Source organism: Portunus trituberculatus, chromosome 46, assembly GCF_017591435.1.
Source record: "Portunus trituberculatus isolate SZX2019 chromosome 46, ASM1759143v1, whole genome shotgun sequence".
In the NCBI taxonomy this organism is placed as follows: Eukaryota; Metazoa; Arthropoda; class Malacostraca; order Decapoda; family Portunidae; genus Portunus; species Portunus trituberculatus.
In genome coordinates this window covers 9,874,058-9,895,517 of record NC_059300.1, presented here as the reverse complement: position 1 = coordinate 9,895,517, position 21,460 = coordinate 9,874,058, and the positions used below count along the sequence as shown (strand labels likewise).

The 21,460-nt window shown below is 40.7% G+C and overlaps 1 protein-coding gene across 17 annotated transcripts in view; it reads left to right on the top strand.

The window, feature by feature from the left end:
- Positions 1 to 21,460, top strand: part of LOC123519872 (potassium channel subfamily T member 2-like) — a 624,454-nt gene that overhangs the window by 108,158 nt on the left and 494,836 nt on the right. Inside the window, exon 2 of one of the 17 annotated variants that reach the window (XM_045281495.1) lies at positions 410 to 1,022. The exons of the other annotated variants lie outside the window; for them this stretch is intronic. Within the exon in view, the coding sequence (XP_045137430.1) occupies positions 826 to 1,022 (197 nt within the window). The 5' untranslated portion in view covers positions 410 to 825. The remainder of the gene's footprint in view (positions 1 to 409; positions 1,023 to 21,460) is intronic. 17 annotated transcript variants of the gene reach the window in all.

The following is a 21,460-nucleotide window of genomic DNA, read 5'->3' as shown; positions in this document are numbered from 1 at the left end:
CCTCCTCCTCCTCCTCCTCCTCCCTCAAACATCCTTGGTAGGCATTATCGTCAACAGATTACACACACACACACACACACACACACACACACACACACACACACACACACACACACAGCTGATTCTGGTCCTGTCAGTATGCTTCTACTTATATGTCCGCGGGAGTTGTGGCCAGTGGTGTTTGTTTGGTTCCTAGCGTGGTTTTAGTAAAGGCGACGCGTCCACGCCTAAATATAGCATAGCGTGACAAGGCAAGACTTCGTTGATGTTTGGCAACCGTATATTTCTTGCTTCCTAGTACTGGCAGCTCTTGTGTGTGTGTGTGTGTGTGTGTGTGTGTGTGTGTGTGTGTGTGTGTGTGATTGGTGCGCTTTTAAGTATAAACACCCACTTGTTGTCTCGCTGCCAGTGACAGGCCCTCACAAGGTTGTGTGTCTGTCGTGTGCCTGTGAGCCTAAGGGGAAAAAGACAACGTCGTGATACAAACAAGGAAAAAATACCAAAAACACATAAGGAAATAAACGTTAGACATTGCCGGAAGGAGCGTGATAAGGCCTGTGATGACCCCGACCTCGCGCCGATAAACGCCGCGGGCCCAAGAAGGCGACAGGAAGGCACCACAGTTCGGAGGGCTTCAATAGAGGCGGCACCACGGAGGGAACAGAGGCGCCACGCGGCAACACGGAGAGAGAGAACACGGAAGAAAGCGACACGGAGAGAAGCCAGAGAAGTGACTCCGAGGGGCCCGAGTCAGGAGGGAGTGACACGTACAGCAATGATTCGAATGACAGGAATGTGGGCGGCTCCCGTCGGGGGTACGCCGCCATGGCTGACCCGAGCTCGAGGAGACGGGCGGCACAGGCTGTGAGGTGGCACAAGAAGGCGAGAATGCCGCGGTGCGAGACGGAGGAGGTGATAGAGGTGCGGGACATACTTGACCTCCCGCCCAGTGTGAAGGCGTCACTCTCCGCCTGGGGGTCCCGCTCCAGCTTCCACAGCTTCAGGATAGACTCCAATGACAGGTATGCGTCTTTCTCTATTGATTTCTATTCTTTTCAGTTTGACCGATGTATTATTCTTATTTTTTACTTTCCTTTTTAACGACTTTTTTTTGCAGCACTTTCCGAATTCGTCTCCATATAACCTGAGTTGTTGCACCGCCAACAAAGAACTGTTTTAATTGCGCCAGTTTACTCCACTTTCCTTCTAATTATTCACTGCTGGACATCGTTACCTCGCGCCTTTGTTGCTTCTTTAGCTGTTACCTTCCATCAGAAGCATGGCCTTTTTTCTGCCTCATTTGCACCTTCCCTGTTTGTCGCTCCCTCAACGTTTTATCATCCTCTTGACGTATAATCAATCTTTTACCCTTCGTACCCTTCCATCATCGCCTATTGCTTTATCAGTTTCCGTATTCTCGTCAAGCTTTCTGTAACCTTCCCTAACCCTTTTTTGCTTGTCTTTGGTTTCCTGTCGTCCGTCTTTCTAAATCCCTCAGCTCTCCACCCTTCCACATGCCATCCTTCCATCACGCAATGTCCCTCCAATTCTTCCACTCCTCCTCACCCATCAATCTTCTCTCCCTCTCCTCTACCAGCTGAAAATAGCTGTACATATTTTTCCTTTTTCGCTTTTCTCTCTACAAAGGGTTTTATTTATTGTTGTCGTCGGGTTGTTTTGGGACAAACGACTTCTCTGACAGCGGTCATCAACTGGCCACTCCTTGCCAAAAGTCTACTGCCAAGGGTATCTCCTCCTCGGGGTTTCGGAGTGGGGGAGCTGCTTTAATTACTTCCCATTTCCGTATCTCCTTATTCTCGAGGGTCTGGAGTGCCTTAACGAGGTGAGCCTTCCGAGTGATGGGTCGCTGTCACTTATCAAATTTACTGGAGAGACCACGTGAGGTGAAGACTCGAAGACGTTGAAATCAATAAACATCTTATTTATCTTAACCTTCTTGAGGGCTCCTCTTCCCTGTACTGCGCCGCCTCACTCAGCAAGGCCATTGACTCGGCGTGCCTATCAGCTTGAAAAAAAGAGAGGGAAAAGTAACCTGCAGTGCCTGCAAATAGAACATACTGGCTGCCTCACGGTTCGAAAAAGACATCCTGCCATTTAAATCTCTAGTTCTTTACGAATCAGGTATTTTCAGGAGAACCGGAACTTTGTCGAGTGTTTGGCGGCTATTCTCAGAGAAGCCAATTAAAACACTCTTCCTTCTCTTCCCGCTGCGCAGAGGTAAGTTGTGGGAGGCGATTAAACCCTGCTAGTAACAACCTTTGAGAGTTTGATGAGGCTCGTCTTTCCGTCTCAAGTGACTCGTTAAGGGGAAACATTTGAGATACTGGAACCCGTTTTCTAGGATTTCAAAGTTAGTTTTGGAATCGGTTCGCTAACCACTCTTGATCGACTGTCATTTTCAGCCTGAAGGGAGCTCAATGTTTGGAGGAGCCGGTGATTGGTTCGCGATCTTCGACTCTGTGTTGGCAGCTCGTGGCCTCAGTGTAGGAGTTGAAAATTTATAGGCATAGCAAAGCTGTCTGCTCCTCCTATACACTGGGGTGATATGAGGCAAAAGTTTCTTCTCCTTACGAAATTTACGCAGAATTGAGAGAAATGTGTGACGTAAGTTGTTTTTTTCAGTTCTCTTGTATAATTTTTTTATTTTGTACTTATTATTTTGTAATGGATCCGCTTTGCTATCGCTCTTTTCTCGATTTCTTTCGGGAATGATCATGGTGCCACTACCTTGATGTCGTATGAGCGATATTGTGAAACCCTTTTGTCGATCTTATTTTATGTATTTCGTTTCAGGACACTTCTGTAATTCTGGATTATCCTTTTGGCTCTATTATTTGTGGACTGGCTATTGCAGTGGATCTTTTCTTCTCCCTTTATGTATCTTTTGGTCAAATCCTCCTCAGATCACAAGGGAATCAGTCTACATATCTTTGTGTTTCTGATCCTATATATTTTTATTTTATGACTTTCTCTTTTACATCTCCTATTTTATCAAACGCCTTTCCACCTATCTTCTTTCTTGCCTTGCTTTTCTTCCTGAGTGTAAGGCCGTTAAGGAAAACTAACATTCATAACAGCTTTAACGACTTGTTGGCAATTGTTCATGTTCATGTTGGGTACGAAAAGAAGGAATGCGTTTTAGTTTAATAGAGACACTGACTTAGGATAAAAAAAAGAATGAATCCAAAAAGAAAATAAAGAAAAAACTGATGTTATAACTGAGGAAATATCAAAAGGAATATCTAAAATTTGAGTTTTTTTCATTGTTAGAAAATTTTCTGCTAATGGGTCGATTCTTCAGCGTTCCTTTAACTATAGCAGAGAGTGAGACAATCCCTGCCATGCCTACCCTGTTCCTTAGCCTTGGTGTAGCGCTGGTGGGGTGATGATGATGCTACTCGTTCGGCCTCACATGTGCCAACATTAGTGAATATCACCTCTGCTCTCAAGGCCGTTCCGCGTTAACAGTAAAAGTTGCAGACCATCCTATTACGTTTAATGGCCACTATGTAGAGAGAGAGAGAGAGAGAGAGAGAGAGAGAGAGAGAGAGAGAGAGAGAGAGAGAGAGAGAGAGAGAGAGAGAGAGAGAGAGAGAGAGAGAGAGAGAGAGAGAGAGAGAGAGTTGCAGACTTAATTAACACTATCATTTTAGAGTAATATATTTACAAAAAGAATCACATTTTTAATACTACATTTGCATCGTATGAGTTGAAAAATAGTGTTGAATATACGATTAGTTTATGTGTGTGTGTGTGTGTGTGTGTGTGTGTGTGTGTGTGTGTGTGTGTGTGTGTGTGTGTGTGTGTGTGTGTTCTGCTTGTCTTTCCCACATATTGATTCTTTGATTTGTACCGTTCAATCAAATCAAAACCTATAACAATATTCACATTAACATTTTTTTTTCACCCATTCCCTAACGTGCAATAGTTCATACGGTACATATCCCCACCGCTCCATTCCAACAAACACAGGTACACTCGTAACACTGCTCGTAAAGCTACACGTATGTTCCGCTTTTCCCACACTAACATTGATGATGGATAGTAATGACCGCTTGCAAAATACCGGAGCCTCAATCTACTCGCTGACAATTACTGTTTTCTCGTGCTCGTGTGTATAGCAGTGATGTATAGCAACGTTACCGACTTTGTTTGTAACTAGAGCGCCCATCAAACACTGGTAATACTGGCAGGTGAGTTTGTTTTGTAACCCAACGTCCAACAGAAATTAATCGTATGTGTGATGGAATAGACAACAATGGAAGAGTGAAAACAAAACTGCTGCCTCCTTTTTTTTCCCTTTACTTGAATTATCACCCTTCATTTGGCATGCAATTACTATAAATAACAATTGTATAGATTAAACAACGTAATCACACTACTGGGTCAATTTTTATCTGTTTATTTAGTGTTTTCTTGTTATTTTCCGGTGTTGCTGTTTTTTTTTATCCTTTGTATCTTTTAGTTTGTGAAATCGTAGAGAGAGAGAGAGAGAGAGAGAGAGAGAGAGAGAGAGAGAGAGAGAGAGAGAGAGAGAGAGAGAGAGAGAGAAGGAAAAGAAAATTATAATAGATGTTGAGAAAAAGCTTGTATTGATGATAATAATGATAAGGAACAGTGAAAGTTTAAAGAGAGAGAGAGAGAGAGAGAGAGAGAGAGAGAGAGAGAGAGAGAGAGAGAGAGAGAGACTAAACTCCAGTCACGTAATGGGGTCCTAATGGGGGTCTTTTTTATACAGTGTCGTTGTTATCTGAGTGAGACAGCTGCTCTGTGTTCCCCCTGTGAGCTGCTTCTCTTCTCCAGGTGGAAACAAAACAAATAATTACTTCCTTCTGTTTCTCGTTTTCTCTCTTCCGTCACTTCACACTCCCTTTCCTGCGGCAGTGTGAATGGTGGGTAAGTGTGCAGTGCTTTCGATCATATTCTGAAACATTTCTCCACGCACTTCCACTACTAAAACATTCTAGTTGAAGTCACACGAGTTTTTCAATGTTTTCATGGTTCTAGTTATTTATATACAGCATCACATTTATTTTTTCATATATGTTTTTATGTAGGAAAGAGTGCCAGCCAAGGGCAAAAAATAAGAAAAGAAAAAAGAATAGTCCCACTTGAGTGCCGGTTCTATTTTCTACGTTAATATATTTTTTTCTAACTAATTGTCCTCTTTTCCTTTTTCCCTTTCTATTTTTTCCCCACTTATCGATTTCTCTTTACTGCGTCACCTTTTTCTCGCTATTTCTGATTTTCGTTCTTTGTTCTATTTTCTCTGCCAAATAATCCAGATATTTTTTTTTTGCTTTCCTCTCTCGTATTTCTTTTTATACCTCGAGATATCGTTTTTTTCATTTCCCTTGTCTGTCCTCCTTTCTTGTCTTCCTCTTATTTTGCTTTGTTGTTGTTTTTGTCTTGATCAAATTTCTCGTCTCACCACGTTTTTTTTCTTCTTCGTTTCTCTTTTCTCTTTTTTCTTCATAATTTCCTTACATCATTATCAATTTTCTTTCTCCAAACTATGTGTCTTTATTTTAATTTTTTTTCCTGCTACACAAAACAACCAAACAATGAATCCGTTTTCTTGTTCTCTTGCTCATATTTCTCTTTCTTTATCGTTTACCAATTTTCTTCTTTTTTTTGTCACTACTCTTTTTACAATTCTTTTTTCCTTCATTTCTTTATAGTTCTTTTCTTTATCTTGACCCGCATTTCCTTCACTCTCTTTCTTCCCTCCTTCTGCCAAATCTATTATTCATCTCCTTGCCTCATCGCTTCCTCTTTCTCCTTATCCTTCGTTTTATTTTCTTTCTTCCTCTATTCATATTTTCCTCTTTCTCTTGCTTATATTTATCTTCGTTTATTCTTTCCCGTACTAACCTTCTGTCTCTTTTTATATATAGTTTTATACCCTCTCCTCCTTGACTTTCTTTTTTCTTTTCCTCGCTATTATACGCCTCTCCTGCCTTCCCTTTTGCCTTGCTTTTCTTGCTTCCTTACGCCCTGAATCTATTTTGCACGCGGTCTCTTTCTACGCAGTAAGAGAAAGCGAGGCAAAAGGAGGGCGTGGATGAAGGAACGAGCGAGGTAGGTAGGTAAGAAGGAAGGAAGGAAACCAGAAGCTATTGTCATTCGGTAAACAGAACAGACAAAGCCGTCAGTGAGGGTAAATAAAGCCCATTTTAATGCAAGTCAGTGCTGCAGCAGACCACGGGACTTCTGGGGCAGGGCAGGATATGCTAAGGCAGGCTATGTAATACCGAGATAAGATGAATAACACGGAGGCAAGCTGGATAACACTGAGATAAGCTAGATAAGATTGAGGAAGACTGAATAACACTGAGATAAGGTAAATAACAGTGAAGGAGGTTGGGTAATACTGAAATAAGATGGATTACACTTGAAACAGGCTAGATAACACTGAGGGAGGCTGGACAGTACTGAAATAAGCCGCATAGCACTAAAACATACTGAATAACACTCAAATAGGCAAGAAAATACTAGAGCATACTTGTAAACACTACATGGTTAACACTGAAGTGTGGTGAAGAACAATAACACTTGGACAGACAAGGTGCTTAAATCAGGATGAATAACGCAGGCAGACAGGCTAACACTAGGACAACTAACAAACGCCGCAGGAAGAGGTGAGGGCACAGAGGTTGCACGCGACAGACACATGACAGGAAGGGAAGGAGAGAAGTGACAAATGGATTCCTATAACGAGCATGAAGTTTCAACAAATTCCGTGGAGATTAAGGTGTCTCTCTCTCTCTCTCTCTCTCTCTCTCTCTCTCTCTCTCTCTCTCTCTCTCTCTCTCTCTCTCTCTCTCTCTCTCTCTCTCTCTCTCTCTCTCTCTCTCTCTCTCTCAGTAGGAATATTCTTTATGCAAACGAGCGTGATTGTAAATACATATATTATCCACATGATACTTTTGTCTACACATGAGATACATTATTCATAAGTGTGGCGATATTAGTTTTAAAGCTCAGCGACAGGGAAGCGTCGAAAATGAATCCAGAGAAGGGACTGCTAAAATATAAATGAAATAAAGAGAGCAAGTATAAACAACACTTGAATTAGAATTTGAATGAGTGTTGGAAGCAAATAAATTAATGAAAGTAACTATTAAACGACCTAGAAGAGTAAACGGCATGCATAAACGTTTGAGAAGCAACACATCGTACATAAAGATAAAATAGAGGCAATTATGAACATCAGCGGCCTTAGTATTGTGATATATATATTGAAGGCAAATTAATCAATGAAACAAAACGTGAAATAACTAGAAAAATAGATAAATGAAATAAAAAAAAGAACAAATAACAGAGAACTATCCACTACAACAAGTCTTGAATGATGATAAACTAAAAAAAAAAAAAAAAAAACTGAGAAAACAGACTGAAATTAATCATGAAACAAAACATTTGATCAAAACATTCAAGGAACACCCCAATTAACTCCTTCTGTACCATGACGCGCTTTCATATTCATTCTACTTACTGTTTGATGATTTTATACAGCTTCAGAATCTTATGTGGGGATTGAAATGGCGAAAACTGTGGTCATTAATCTTCTGACCTCCATAGACCCTTCCTAATGTCATAAATAATTATCTAATCATACCCAAAAATTCATGATAAAAATGCGTTCTAGTATTGAAGGGATTAAAACCAGGAAGTATAAAAAGCAGGTGAACAAGAGAGAGAGAGAGAGAGAGAGAGAGAGAGAGAGAGAGAGAGAGAGAGAGAGAGAGTAAAAGATGAGTTTAAATAATTATCACTCAAAAGCACTGAAATAGAAAAAAAACTTCATTAAAAGATCATATAACCTTTCCGTCACGAGAATGTTTTTGGCTCCATCTTCCCCTTCAGTAGTTCCGGTGGCGGCGTGAAAACTTAAACAAGGAGCGTGAACCAGCCATGGCCCACAACCAGGAGGGCCGCTCAGTGATGGGTCGATTTATGGCTGACCGAGGCCTGTGTTACTTGTGGTTAAGGTGACGTGTGCTTGAGAGAGAGAGAGAGAGAGAGAGAGAGAGAGAGAGAGAGAGAGGGGTTAAGGAGAAGCTAGTTGGTAGTGTTCGACCGCCTTTCTCTCACTTCCCTGTTTGCCCGCATGCCTCTCTCTCTCTCTCTCTCTCTCTCTCTCTCTCTCTCTCTCTCTCTCTCTCTCTCTCTGTGTGTGTGTGTGTGTCTGTCTGTCTGTCTGTCTGTCTGTCTGTCTGTCTGTCTGTCTGTCTGTCTGTCTGTCTGTCTGTCTGTCTGTCTGTCTGTCTCTCTCTCTCTCTCTCTCTCTCTCTCTCTCTCTCTCTCTCTCTCTCTCTCTCTCTCTCTCTCTCTCTCTCTCTCTCTCTCTCTCTCTCTCTCGTGCCTCGAGTGGATTGGACACTTTAGTCGCTGTTCGACCAGGTTTTGCAAAATCGAAAATCCTTGTCGCGCAACAAAAAGAAAGAGTAAAAAGTAGAAAAAAGCCGGATTTATTTACACTTTACTTTAATATCATGTCACTTTTTATTTATTTATTTTTTGTAGCAGTCTTTTTATTACCGTACCTTCATTGAACGATGTCGGAATTCTCTTCATTGCACTTCTAGCATCAATTATTATCTTATTTCTTACCTCCCTTTCATTCTTCCCTTAATAACTTCACACATTTTCACCAGATGACCTTTATATTTGCACACCCTGTTTCTTTTTTTTTTTTTTTTTTTGCTAATCTAACACTACGCTTTAGAATGGCAGCTCCTCTTTTTTTCCTCCCCTTAATGGAACAGTCGCAGGTATAGGTGGGCAGGTGCGAGCCGGGGATTTGCACCTGGTTCACAAGGGTTATTGGGTTTACTTTTGCGTCTCTGCAGACACCTGGAACAGCTCTTGGAGGCCTGGCCGGGTTGGAGCAAAGGGAGGGCCGCGGAAACTGCTTTTTGTGCCGTCCCCTATTGATCCTACTTGGTGGAGAGGAGGAGAAGGTGGTGGAGGAGGAGAAGGAGGAATAGCAGCAGCAGTAGGAAGACAAGGAGGTGGATGGAAGTTCAAGGACGGAGTAGGAGGAAGTGGAGGTGGAGGAGGAGGGTTAAGATTGAGTCGAATGAAAATATGAATTATTAGCAAAAAATGAGAGAGAGAGAGAGAGAGAGAGAGAGAGAGAGAGAGAGAGAGAGAGAGAGAGAGAGAGAGAGAGAATAAAACAAACGATGGGGGCATTAAAGCGACAGGTTACGGAAACACGCTTTAACACTTTTACAGTAAATGAAGATTGACGACAGGGACAAACGAAAACACTCTTCTAGACGGCAGATATTACAAATGCAGCGGGAATAGTAGTAGTAGTAGTAGTAGTAGTAGTAGTAGTAGTAGTAGTAGTAGTAGTAGTAGGAGGAGGAGGAGGAGGAGGAGTAGTAGTAGTAGTAGTGGTAGTAGTAGTAGTAGTAGTAGTAGTAGTAGTAGTAGTAGTAGTAGTAGTAGTAGTAGTAGTAGTAGTAGTAGTAGTAGTAGTAGTAGTAAGTAGTAGTAGTAGTAGTAGTAGTAGGAGGAGGAGAGAAAGAGTAGTAGTAGTAGTAGTAGTAGTAGTAGTAGTAGTAGTAGTAGTAGGAGGAGAAAGAGTAGTAGTAGTAGTAGTAGTAGTAGTAGTAGTAGTAGTAGTAGTAGTAGTAGTAGGAGAAAGAGTAGTAGTAGTAGTAGTAGTAGTAGTAGTAGTAGTAGTAGGAGGAGGAGGAGGAGGAGGAGGAGGAGGAGGAGGAGGAGGAGGAGGAGGAGGAGGAGGAGGAGCAGAAGGAAGAGCAAGAGCAAGAGGCAGAGTGGCAGTAACGAAGTGGATGTAGCTGATGATGGTGGTGGTGGTGGTGGTGGTGGTGGTGGTGGTGGTGGTGGTGGTGGTGGTGGTGGTGGTGGTGGTGGTGGTGGTGGTGGTGGTGGTGGTGGTGGTGGTGGTGGTGGTGGTGGTGGTGGTGGTGGTGGTGGTGGTGGTGGTAGTCGTGGTGGTGGTGGTCAGCTGAGGCAGAGGTAGTGGCAATGATAGTGACCAGATATGGGTGTGGCAGGTTGACCCCACCCTTCTTTATTCACACTCTGAATCTCTCTCTCTCTCTCTCTCTCTCTCTCTCTCTCTCTCTCTCTCTCTCTCTCTCTCTCTCTCTCTCTCTCTCTCTCTCTCTCTCTCTCTCTCTCTCTCTCTCTCTCTCTCTCTCTCTCTCTCTCTCTCTCTCTCTTACGTAGTCTTGAGATCACCAGGGCTGTTTGTTTCCTGTAGGCATTGAAACCACGTATACTTGATGCCCTTCTGTGCTCTTGTGATGGTGTGTGGAATGAATGGCTAGGCAGAGGAGGGGAGCACTTAAGACAAGGGTAAGCTCAAGGAGTTCGGATATGTTAGTTGTTAATCGAGGTTGAAGTTACGCCGCTTGTAAGTTTTATGAATTGGTTCTTTATATGAGAGAGAGAGAGAGAGAGAGAGAGAGAGAGAGAGAGAGAGAGAGAGAGAGAGAGAGAGAGAGAGAGAGAGTAAAAGATAAGGAGTTTAAATGTTTATCACTCAAAAAAGTAGATCTTCTCTGTTTTTTTTAATTCCTCGTTGCAGTTAAGTTTGGGATTCTCCGAGGTCTGTTTTCAAAGGCTTACATAAGTTTCGGTGGTAATTAGATAACTTTTGACTACGAGAGAGAGAGAGAGAGAGAGAGAGAGAGAGAGAGAGAGAGAGAGAGAGAGAGAGAGAGAGGAACCAGACTAGATAAAGATAAACATGAAAAGAAAAACTAACAATGCAGAGAAGAGGAGGGAAGAGAGATGAACCAGAAAGAAGAATGATAAAAGGAGAAGTGAGGCAGGTGGAGATAACAGATAAGAAAACGTTAAGTGGCGTCAGAAAAAAAAAAAAGAAAAGGAGGAAGAAAAAGAGTGAGAAAACAAGAACCAGGAGTGAAGATTGAGAAGAAAGATGGAGATAACAAAGGCAAGAGTTAAGTGGCTTTACGAATTCTGGGAAGTGGAATCGTGTATGAAGACTGAAACCTTTGATTCAATACACACACTAGGAGAGAGTTGCCCTTAATTAAGAAACAGTTGGCCTCTCGATGCCTAATTGATATGCGTGGAAGGGAGGCAGATGGGTTATTGTGTGTGTGTGTTTGTGTGTGTGTAGTGAGTTTGGGGGAGGGTGCAGAAGGGAAGGTGAGCCACGATTTATGAATGCAGGGAAGGGTTTAATGGCTTGTTGGTGTTATCTGTACGTGGCCTGATTAATTGTGGGAATGTTGTGTTAATTAGGGGATTAGAAATAGATGAATTGTTTGTTGTATTGGTGTTGTTGTTGTTATTGTTATTATTAATTATTGTTATTATTTTATTATTTTTTTGTCTTGTTCTTGTTACTACTACTACTACTATTACTATTACTATTACTATTTTCATTTATCTAGCATTAGTTTACGTTATTTCATCCTGTCTTCACGCTTTCACCCACCGCTACATTTTGAAATTGGATGTATGTTTTTAATTAAATCCATTTCTACCTTACTCACTTGCATTCCAGTCTGTCATGTTACTGCCTCGTTTTCTTTTTATTCATGTATTCTTGTATTCATTTTACATATACATATAAATTATTTTCTTTCCTATTCTATGTCTATGCTCATCTTTATTACATTATTCCCTCCATAAATTCTTGTGATCTCTTTACGCCTCTGTTCTCTTGTCTTGTCTTACTTCTGCTCTTCCTCTGTTCTGCTTTACATATTACACATGTCTCCCTGCATTTCTTCAGCTTTTATTTCTCATCCCGTGTATATTCTTTACCTGTCATCATTCAGTCCTGGTGTTTGTTCTTTCTCTCTCTTCTCTCTTCTTTATTTCATGTGTATCTCTGCATTTGTTCATCTATTATATCTAGTGCGCTGTATATTATGTATCACGCTGTCCTCATTCTTCATCGTGACTTATTCTATTGCCTGTTTTGCATTGTAACACAGTGTCTTTATATTTCATCACAGTTCCTCATTTTTCTTTGCTGAAGTTCTATTGTGTCCTCATAATTTCGTTTTTTACAGGTATATATCACCGCCTGTCATTTATTATTTTCATTTGCTTCTTTTTGTCGATACATTATTCTTGACATTATTATTTTTTTCACGATGATATAAGTAATGGTCCTCCTCGTGTGGTTATTCTCAGTTGCGTGGTCGTCTTTCTCGGTAATTCCCTTGTTTCTTCCAGATATCTGTCGCTGTCTTTCTTCTTTTATTCCTCATTTGTTACTTGTTGCCCTTTCTTCTTGTATTCATCTCATCTTTAGCGAGGCGGTGGCGTCGTGGATAAGGTGGTGAGCGTGGGATCGGGCAGACGCACGTCCACGCATAGTTTCGAATCCCACAACATACCGCTTTGAAGCTATGCCATTTGTCGATTGGTTTGATTAAAGTTACCTACACGTCACCATGATACCCAGGTTCTCTAGGTGGTTATACTAAAGATGCGTTTGGGTGGTGATATGGATCCTAAGATGGGTACCACTATAAATGAAATTGCCTGCGCTACTAACGGGCGAAAGCTTAACAGCGCTTCCCACAGATACTCTTTAAGTATGCTTACAGGTGCTATAAGCAATAACGTAAAAAAAAAAAAGAACTTCCATGGACATTCATCTGCTTAGTATTCTTCTTTTCTCCAAATATCTGTAATTTCATTCCTTTATATTCACTGTGTTTGTACGTATTGTGTGTGGATAAATGTTATATCTCACTAATGACTCTTATGCCTGCCAGCGATAGAGAGAGAGAGAGAGAGAGAGAGAGAGAGAGAGAGAGAGAGAGAGAGAGAGTGAGAGAAACAATCAGATTCACATTCAGTAAGAGATTGGTTATTTTTCTTATGATTCAATATCTCTTTCTTATCTTTACAGGCAAGAATTAAGCAATTGCAGACTTTTTCCTTATTTTCTTTCATAGTGTCCCTTCGTCTACCGTGTTATTCTCTTCCGGGTTTGTGTTCGGTTACGTTACGGCAGTTTTGGTTAGGTTACGTTAGGTCAGCTATTGTGTTCTGTATAGGTGGTGTTCCTGCTGCATTCCACTCCCTTTTGTCAATACCTTCCCGCTTCGTGCCGCGTTGGTCTTTTCTTGTCGGTGTTGCTGCTTTTGTGGCTGGTTTCGTAGGAGAGTTACGTGCCCGGCGATTGGGATTGGTGGTGGTGGTGGTCGTGGTAGTAGTGGTGATGATGGTGGTAGTGGATTTGGTGACTTTAGTATAAGTAAAATTAGTAGTAGTAGTAGTAGTAGTAATAGTAGTAGTAGTAGTAGTAGTAGTAGTAGTAGTAGTGGTAGTAGTAGTAGTAGTAGTAGTAGTAGTAGTAGTAGTAGTAGTAGTAGTAGTAGTAGTAGTAGTAGTAGTAGTAGTAGTAGTAGTAGTGTAGTAGTAGTAGTAGTAGTAGTAGTAATGATGGTGATGGTGGTCGTGACAGCAAAAGTGTTGATGTCAATAGCGATGATGGTGATGATAATGAGAGGATAGTTTTATTTCGGTTATAACAATCAGAGCACTGGCTGCTATGTATACACACACACACACACACACACACACACACACACACACACACACACACACACACACACACACACACACACACACACACACACACATACCACAAAATTAAATGAAATATGAATCTCTGCCGGATAAAATGGAAAAAGAACTCCCGATCCATTATTTTCATATTTGTACAACTAAAGATTTTTTAGTAATTAGTTTTATATAGAATGATTCGCTTTGTGTTTGTATTGTGCGTGGGTAAATATTTTATTCCAGTAATGACTCTCATGCCTGCCAGAGAGAGAGAGAGAGAGAGAGAGAGAGAGAGAGAGAGAGAGAGAGAGAGAGAGAGAGAGAGAGAGAGAGAGAGAGAGAGAGAGAGATTTATATTCAGTAGGAAAATGGTTGTTTTTCATATGATTCAATATATTTTCTTTTCTTTATAGGTAAGAATTAAGAACTGGACCTCCTGGGAATACATAAATCCGTGAGTACTTTCGTGTGTGTGTGTGTGTGTGTGTGTGTGTGTGTGTGTGTGTGTGTGTGTGTGTGTGTGTGTGTGTGTGTGTGTGTGTGTGTGTGTCAGATTGCATGCGAGTATATTGGGACTGTATACGTACGTGAGCCTGTAAGAAGGAAGAATTAGAAGGACCGGGAGCGAATATTGTTAAGGTCTTGATGTATACCATTCATCACTCCCCTCACTTCGTCAATACCTTCCCTGGGGTGTGCTTCGTGTCTCCCTTCCTGCCGGTGCTGCTGCTGCTTTTTTATGGTTCCCTGGCATGAATAATGATGGTGGTGGTAGTTTATCGTTGTTTATTTGAACGTTTGTCTTGTGTGTTTACTTTACTTGTTATTGAGATTTTTTTTCCCTGTAATATTTCATTTGTATTCTGTTTGGTATGTTTGGTATTCCCTGCGTGTGTGTGTGTGTGTGTGTGTGTGTGTGTGTGTGTGTGTGTGTGTGTGTCAGTGTGTGTGAGTGTGACCAGCATTTCAAGTGGTTTTATATTATTAACTTCTTTTCTTTTCATATATATTGTGTGAGCTGTTTAACTTTGGTCTTTCGTGCAGATAAGTTTGTCCCTAACTTTTCTTCTATCTTTTTCTTGCCTTTTTTCCCTTAGTTCAACAGAATATCCCCCCCTCTTTTCTTTTCATTTCCCTTAGCTCAACAGAATATCCTCCTCTTTTCCTTTTCACTTCCCTCACCACAACGCGCCACCCAAAGCGTTTTCCTTTAATCTCCCTATGTTAGAATCTATATTTTCTCTTTCCGCAGCACCACCTTTCAATTAACGTTTCCATTCCCATCCACTCAATCTTTTTCATACTCCCCCTTTGCGTCACTTTACAGCTTACCTGCGTACATATGCATTTATTTCCATCTTGATCTTGTTCTCTTCCCTCCATCCATCTCGCATATTGTTTCTTCAGTTCTCACATGTCATATCACACCGATCTTTTCACGCTTCTCCTTGCCACTCCTTTGACAACACCTCCCTGTCTTACCTGCTTCCATTATCCACATTGCCTTTGTGGTTCTTTCTGTCGTACACGATTTTCGGCTTTCCATCCTTCATATTTCAACCACTCGGAAATCCTCGTCTTTTACTAGCCTCTGCTGTACCTGTCTTTCCTCTCTCTCTCTCTCTCTCTCTCTCTCTCTCTCTCTCTCTCTCTCTCTCTCTCTCTCTCTCTCTCTCTCTCTCTCTCTCTCTCTCTCTCTCTCTCTCTCTTTGTCCTCCCTTCGTGAGCTAAAGTCATTCAGGTGAGGGGAAGCACGCAGGTAGCTTTTTAGAGCCGTGTTTGTGAGTCTCTTAATGAACTCAAAATCTTAGGTTACTCCTTTTTTCTTTACCTGTCTGAATAACCTGGTAATTAGTCTGTTTACCATCATGCGTTCCTGCTACTTGACTTCTTTTGAAAGGGAGGTTTCAAGACATTTGTCCCAGATTTTTGGCTAACTCTTAATCTTTTAGGGAACTGGCAATCAAGTGGGTCTTTTTATTTTTTTGTTGTCCTTGGCCAGCTTCTCCTATTCAGTAAAAAAAATAAAAAGAATATACTAAGTGTGTTCCTCTCGTATACAAGCTGAATGGACAGTTTATAAGGTGAAGTCTAGAGGGTGAAAGGTGTTTGTAACGGTAATGTGTATTTTTAAAAGTAAAGTGAGGAAAGTGTAAGAGGAGGCGGGAAAAGAAATATGGCAATGTGAGAGTGAGGACAGAACAGTGTGAAGGAGAAAGGAAACATGGCTAGTGAGAATGAGGCAGAAAGGCTGACGAGGGAGAAGAGGGAAGAATGGAAAAAATAGAGGTGGAACGAAGAGGCTTTTAAGTGTAAGGAAAACAGCGAGACAGCTGGAAAACTCTTAGTGTAGTTTCCCTTCAATCAGTTTCTGTTTTGTCTGGTAAAGAAAAAAATGTTAAAGAACGAGAGAGAGAGAGAGAGAGAGAGAGAGAGAGAGAGAGAGAGAGAGAGAGAGAGAGAGAGAGAGAGAGAGAGAGAGAGAGAGAGAGAGAGAGAGAGAGAGAGAGAGAGAGAGAGAGAGAGAGAGAGAGAGAGAGAGAGAAAGTGTTGAAATTTAGCTGTAGCTCTCTTTATTTTCTCTTTTCGTTATTTTTTCTCTCTTTTCCTTACCTTTCTCATTCCTACCTTCTTTATTCGCTCTGTCTCATCACTTATTTTTCTTTCACTTCAGTATTTTCCCTCCGTGTTCTTGTTTTTTTTAGTCTTCGTTCTTAGTTGTTATATTATTTTCTTGTTTCCACTTTTCCATTTTTTTTTCTTTCTATTCTCTTTGTCCTCGTCATTTTCTCTTTACCTTCATCTCTTATATTGTTATTCTCCTGTCCCCTTTTCTTTCTCTCTGTTTTTCTTTCTTTTTTTTTTTTTTTTTCTTTCTTTCTTTCTTTCTTTCTTTCTTTCTTCTCTCCTACTTCTCTTATCTATTTTTTTTTCCTTTTGTGCTTTTGTTTTTTTGTAGCATATTCTCTTTTTGGCGGACAATTTTTTCATCATCTTCTAAATTGCTCACACGTTTCGTTTTCATAGATTGTTTTCTGTCGCCCTTTCATGTTTTCCTTTTGTTATTCTATTGTCATTATTCTTTTTCTTCTTTTGTCTGTCGTTTTTGAAATATATTTTTTAATACATTTTTACTCTCATCCTCACTCATCTCGTCTCATCTTCGTTGTGTTTCTTTTATTCTTTTCTGGTGTGTAAGTTTTTATACTTTTTAAATGTTTCTTTCTACTTTCTCTCTCTTTCATTTCGTCATGCTTTTGTATTTTTCTCTTTTTTTTCTGGGTTCCTCATTTTGCTCTACTGAATTTTCCTCGTCCTCGTCAGGTGAATGTGTTTCTCTTTCCTCGTTCTTGTGTGTAATAAACTGTTTATTTTTTTTTTTTCGTTTTATCATCCTTGTATTCTTCTCCATTTATTGTTTTATTTTGTCGTTCTCTTTCTTCTTCACTTTACCATTTTGAAATGTTACGCTGTATATATTTTTCATTTTCTCTCTCACTCCTCTCATCCTGACTTTGTATCATACTATTTATTTTCACCTGCTCTATTGTGTTTCCATAGTTTGTCTTTCTATATTCTTTCACTTTATTTCTACACTTCAGGTTCACATATTTTCCCTTTTTCCGAACCGTGGTGTAATAAACTGAGTGGGTTTCACTTCAGGCCCACCACGAGCAGGCTCAAGCAGACACAAACATATATTTTGTTCCGAGTTGCAGTGTGTAGGTGGTTGTCACTGAGTACTTACCTTGTTTTCCTTCTGTGTGTGTGTTAGCAATGCATCAATCCTTAGAAATTCCCTTATATCCCTTTATTTTCTCACGCCATGCACTTCATAAACAAAAGAAAAAAAATACTTGTGGTTTTTGTAATGATATTTTCTATTGTTCACTTCCTGCTCACTCTTTCTCATCTCACGGACACTAAGAAAATGTTCTCTTATATCTTGGTGTATTTCAAATCTCTTGGTACGATACGTTCATAATTCCTTTACCTCAATGACTCAATTAGTTCTCTGTGTTGATTTACATATTCTCTCTCTCTCTCTCTCTCTCTCTCTCTCTCTCTCTCTCTCTCTCTCTCTCTCTCTCTCTCTCTCTCTCTCTCTCTCTCTCTCTCTCCTCACCTCTACATGCTTACAATCGCTCTCTTTTTCCTTTCACACCAGATCATTACATAAGTCACCTTTCGTTGCTTCCTCCTCAATCTCTCTCTCTCTCTCTCTCTCTCTCTCTCTCTCTCTCTCTCTCTCTCTCTCTCTCTCTCTCTCTCTCTCTCTCTCTCTCTCTCTCTCTCTCTCTCTCTCTCTCGTTCTTTAACATTTTTTCTTTACCAGACAAAACACAAACCGATTGAAGGGAAACTACATTAAGAGTTTTCCAATTGTCATCCAGTAGTTGGAATTAACTTATTGGATCCGGAAAGTTTATTGAATTCACCCGACTATTTCATCTTGGTGCTTCCCTCCCTGTCTCCTTAACCTTGTTCTGCGTCGACCCTTCCTCCCGCCTGGGGCTTCGAAGGAGATAGGAGTGCCTGAAGACTAACTCTTGCCACTGCTATCTGCGGCATCCTTCCTTAATTATGTAAGAACATAAGAAAGAGGGAAGCTACAAGAGGCTGTTAGACCTACACCTGGCAGTCTCTGTATGAGCAAAGTTACTTAACCACTTAACCCCTTGAGTACTATGACGGGTTTCCATATTCATTCTGGTGACTATTTGATGACTTTCTACTGCTTCAGAAAGTTATATTGGGGCATTGAAATAGTGAAGCCTGTGACATTAATCTTCTGACCTCCATAGACCCTTGCTAATGTTAATAAAATGGTCTAATCCTACACCAATTTCAAGGTAGATATGTGTTCCAGTATTGAAGCCATAAATTTATCTGATATTCTTTACATAGAGGTCCGAGTGATTTTGTTTTGTACTTCTATCTACCTAAGTTATTGTTGCATGGTGAGTGCGTGGCCGCTTCGCATCGTTTGGAATTCTGGTCCCTTTGTGTGTTATTTAATTGACTGTGAGTAGAAGGGAGAGATTGCTATAGTTATTTTGATGACACACTGGTTATTTCGTGAGCGTGCTTTTGCTCTTTTTATTTTTGTGTGAGAAGGAGGACGTATTGAAAAGTTTGGAAGATTTTGTCGCTTATTCCATTCTTTCCTTCTTGTTTTTATTTCTTCGTTAATGTTTTTTGGCTTTTTTCTTTTTCTCTAACATTTTTGTAGGAGTAGACGGGAACTGTTAGCATTCTGGGAATTCTGTTTATTTCTTTTTGTTATGTCTTGTTCGTTAAAGAAATAGCACGTAAAGAGAAAGAAGAAAAAGAGAAAAAAAAGTAAGAAAAAGAGAGATAGAGAGAACAATAAGATGAAAACAACAACAAATAGAAGAAAGAGAAAAAGAAAATTAAATAAGAGCAGGGAGAGAGAGAGAAAGAAGAAAAAAAAAGAACGACGAGGAAGAACAAACAGAATAACAAAGCTAAAAAATAAACTAAAAGAAAACGAGAACAGAATCAGACGAGGGAGACTCAAGTGCCCTTCCTCTGAGTCTCGAGTTGTGTTCAGGAAGGAGGCGGTGGAAGTGGCGCTGCAGAAACGGAGGCGATGGGGAGTGGCGTGGAAGCATCCTCACGTCTTGCACCATCCTTGGCTCGCTGGGTGCTCGTGACAGGCGCCTGGGAGTCTGCCGTGGCCGTGGAGTGGCGGGCTTTGTACTCCTGTTGGCTGCCTCCGCCTCCTCGAATTTATATCCTGTTCGCGATCTTGGCTAGTTGTTTCCGTTATTGCGTTGGTGTCTGCTGTGAACGAAGAGGCAAGGAGGCGAGGAGAGGAGGAGAGGAGGAGGCAGTAACATCTTTCGAAGCGGGGAGAGAGAGCAAGAGGGGGGAGAGGGAAAGAGAGAGAGGGAGATAGGTCGTCTGATGTGGTGTGGTAACTTATTGAAGAGGAATTGACAGAGTGGAAGGGAGGAAGGAGGGAGGGAAGGTTTGAAGGAAGGAAAAGGAAGAGGAAGTTGTCAAGGTCGTGGTGTAAATTATTGAGGGAAAGAACGGACGTGTGGCTAATAATATTCTTCTTTTTCCTCTTCTTCTTCTTCCTCTTTTTCCTCCTATGCTGTATCTCTATTTTATCTTTTTTTTTATTGTTTCCTTGATTTATCTTCCTTTTTGTGTAGTTTAATTGGTTAATATCGAGTTTAATTATATTTCGTCTATCCTTCATTTCTAGCTTCCATATTTTATTTTCTCTTTCCTTTCTTCCTTCTTTATTTCTTCTGTTACTTGTTTTCATCCTTCCTTCCATCCTTCCTTTCTTTCTTTCTTCCTTCCTTCCTTCCTTCCTTCCTTCCTTCCTTCCTTCCTTCCTTCCTTCCTTCCTTCCTTCCTTCCTTCCTTCCTTCCTTCCTTCCTTCCCTCTTCCATCCATCCATTTATTCTTCCATAACCACTTAATTTATTACATGGCTATGTTGTTCTTTCTCTCCCGTGCGTCCCCAAACTCATTTTTTGTAGTAAGAGAATTAGTTATCCCATAAGTGTTCTATAAATTTGGTAGCATCTGCTGTAATATATTTCCCGTGCTCAAAAGATTACAAGTTTGTGTGTAATTGAGGAATGGCAGGTTCTGTGTGTGTGTGTGTGTGTGTGTGTGTGTGTGTGTGTGTGTGTGTGTGTGTGTGTGTGTGTGTGCAGTAAGTTGGATTTATATTCAACGTGTGTGGAATAAAAAGACATTGCAGGTTGTGCGTGAAGCAAGAAGCCACTGGAACTTGCGTGTATATCAAAGAGTTGCAGATTCGGTGTGTTTTAAGAAGAAACTGCAGACTCTGTGTGTGATGTGTGTGTGGTTGTGTGATGTGTGTGTGAAATGAAAAAAAAGATTACATGTTAACCCTGTGTGATAAGATAGGATTAGACTCACGTGAGAAGTCAGAGAACGATATAAAACAACGATAAATGAAAAGAATCAAGAATCAAACATCAGATAAACAAGAAACACAAATTTTGGAAGCAATGAAAGGCTATTGGTATCTCTTCTCTAGTTTTCCTTCTTTTATATTTGCATAATCTATTTCCTGTCATTTATTTGATGTTGTTGTAATGAATCGTGCTTTGTTAATTCAGCCAGCTATTTTTTTTTCATTTATTATATATTAACTGATTAATCCCTTCAATACTGAGATGCATTTTTACCTTGATTTTTCGGTATGATTAGAAGATTTCATTTGCATTAAGAAGAGTCTATGGAAGTCAAACGATCAATGGCCAGAGTCTTCACTATTTTAATCCCAACATATATTTCCTGAACTTGCCAAAATAGTAACGTAAAATGAATATGAAAACGCGTGTTGGTACTGTAGAGATTAAACATACTTTCAAGAAATCCAAGCAATGGTTCAAGAAATGGAACTGACTGTCATCTTTTTTCTCGTTAACTCTCCTCTGTGGTGTGTATTCATAGAACTGTCACTCATACTCATTATATTTCCCATCAACCATCTTTTTTCGCTACCATGTCATTTATCAGTGCTTCATTTTGATTATTACACCATTTAGGCAATAGAGCGCTGGGATGAGTCAAAATAATACAATGATACAACCCCTAATGATAAGATTGATAGTGTTAATAGCAAGGGATGAGAATGAGGAAGGTAAGGAAATACAGAAATGGCAGGAAAGGTGGCGTGGGAGGAAGTCATGAATATTATTTGATCATCTCGTGCTGGCAACGAATCGTGGAGACGGAGGAGGAGGAGGAGGAGGAGGAGGAGGAGGAGGAGGAGGAGGAGGAGGAGGAGGAGGAGGAGGAGGAGGAGGAGGAGGAGGAGGAGGAGGAGGAGGAGGAGGAGGAGGAGGAGGAGGAGGAGGAGGAAGGAGGGAG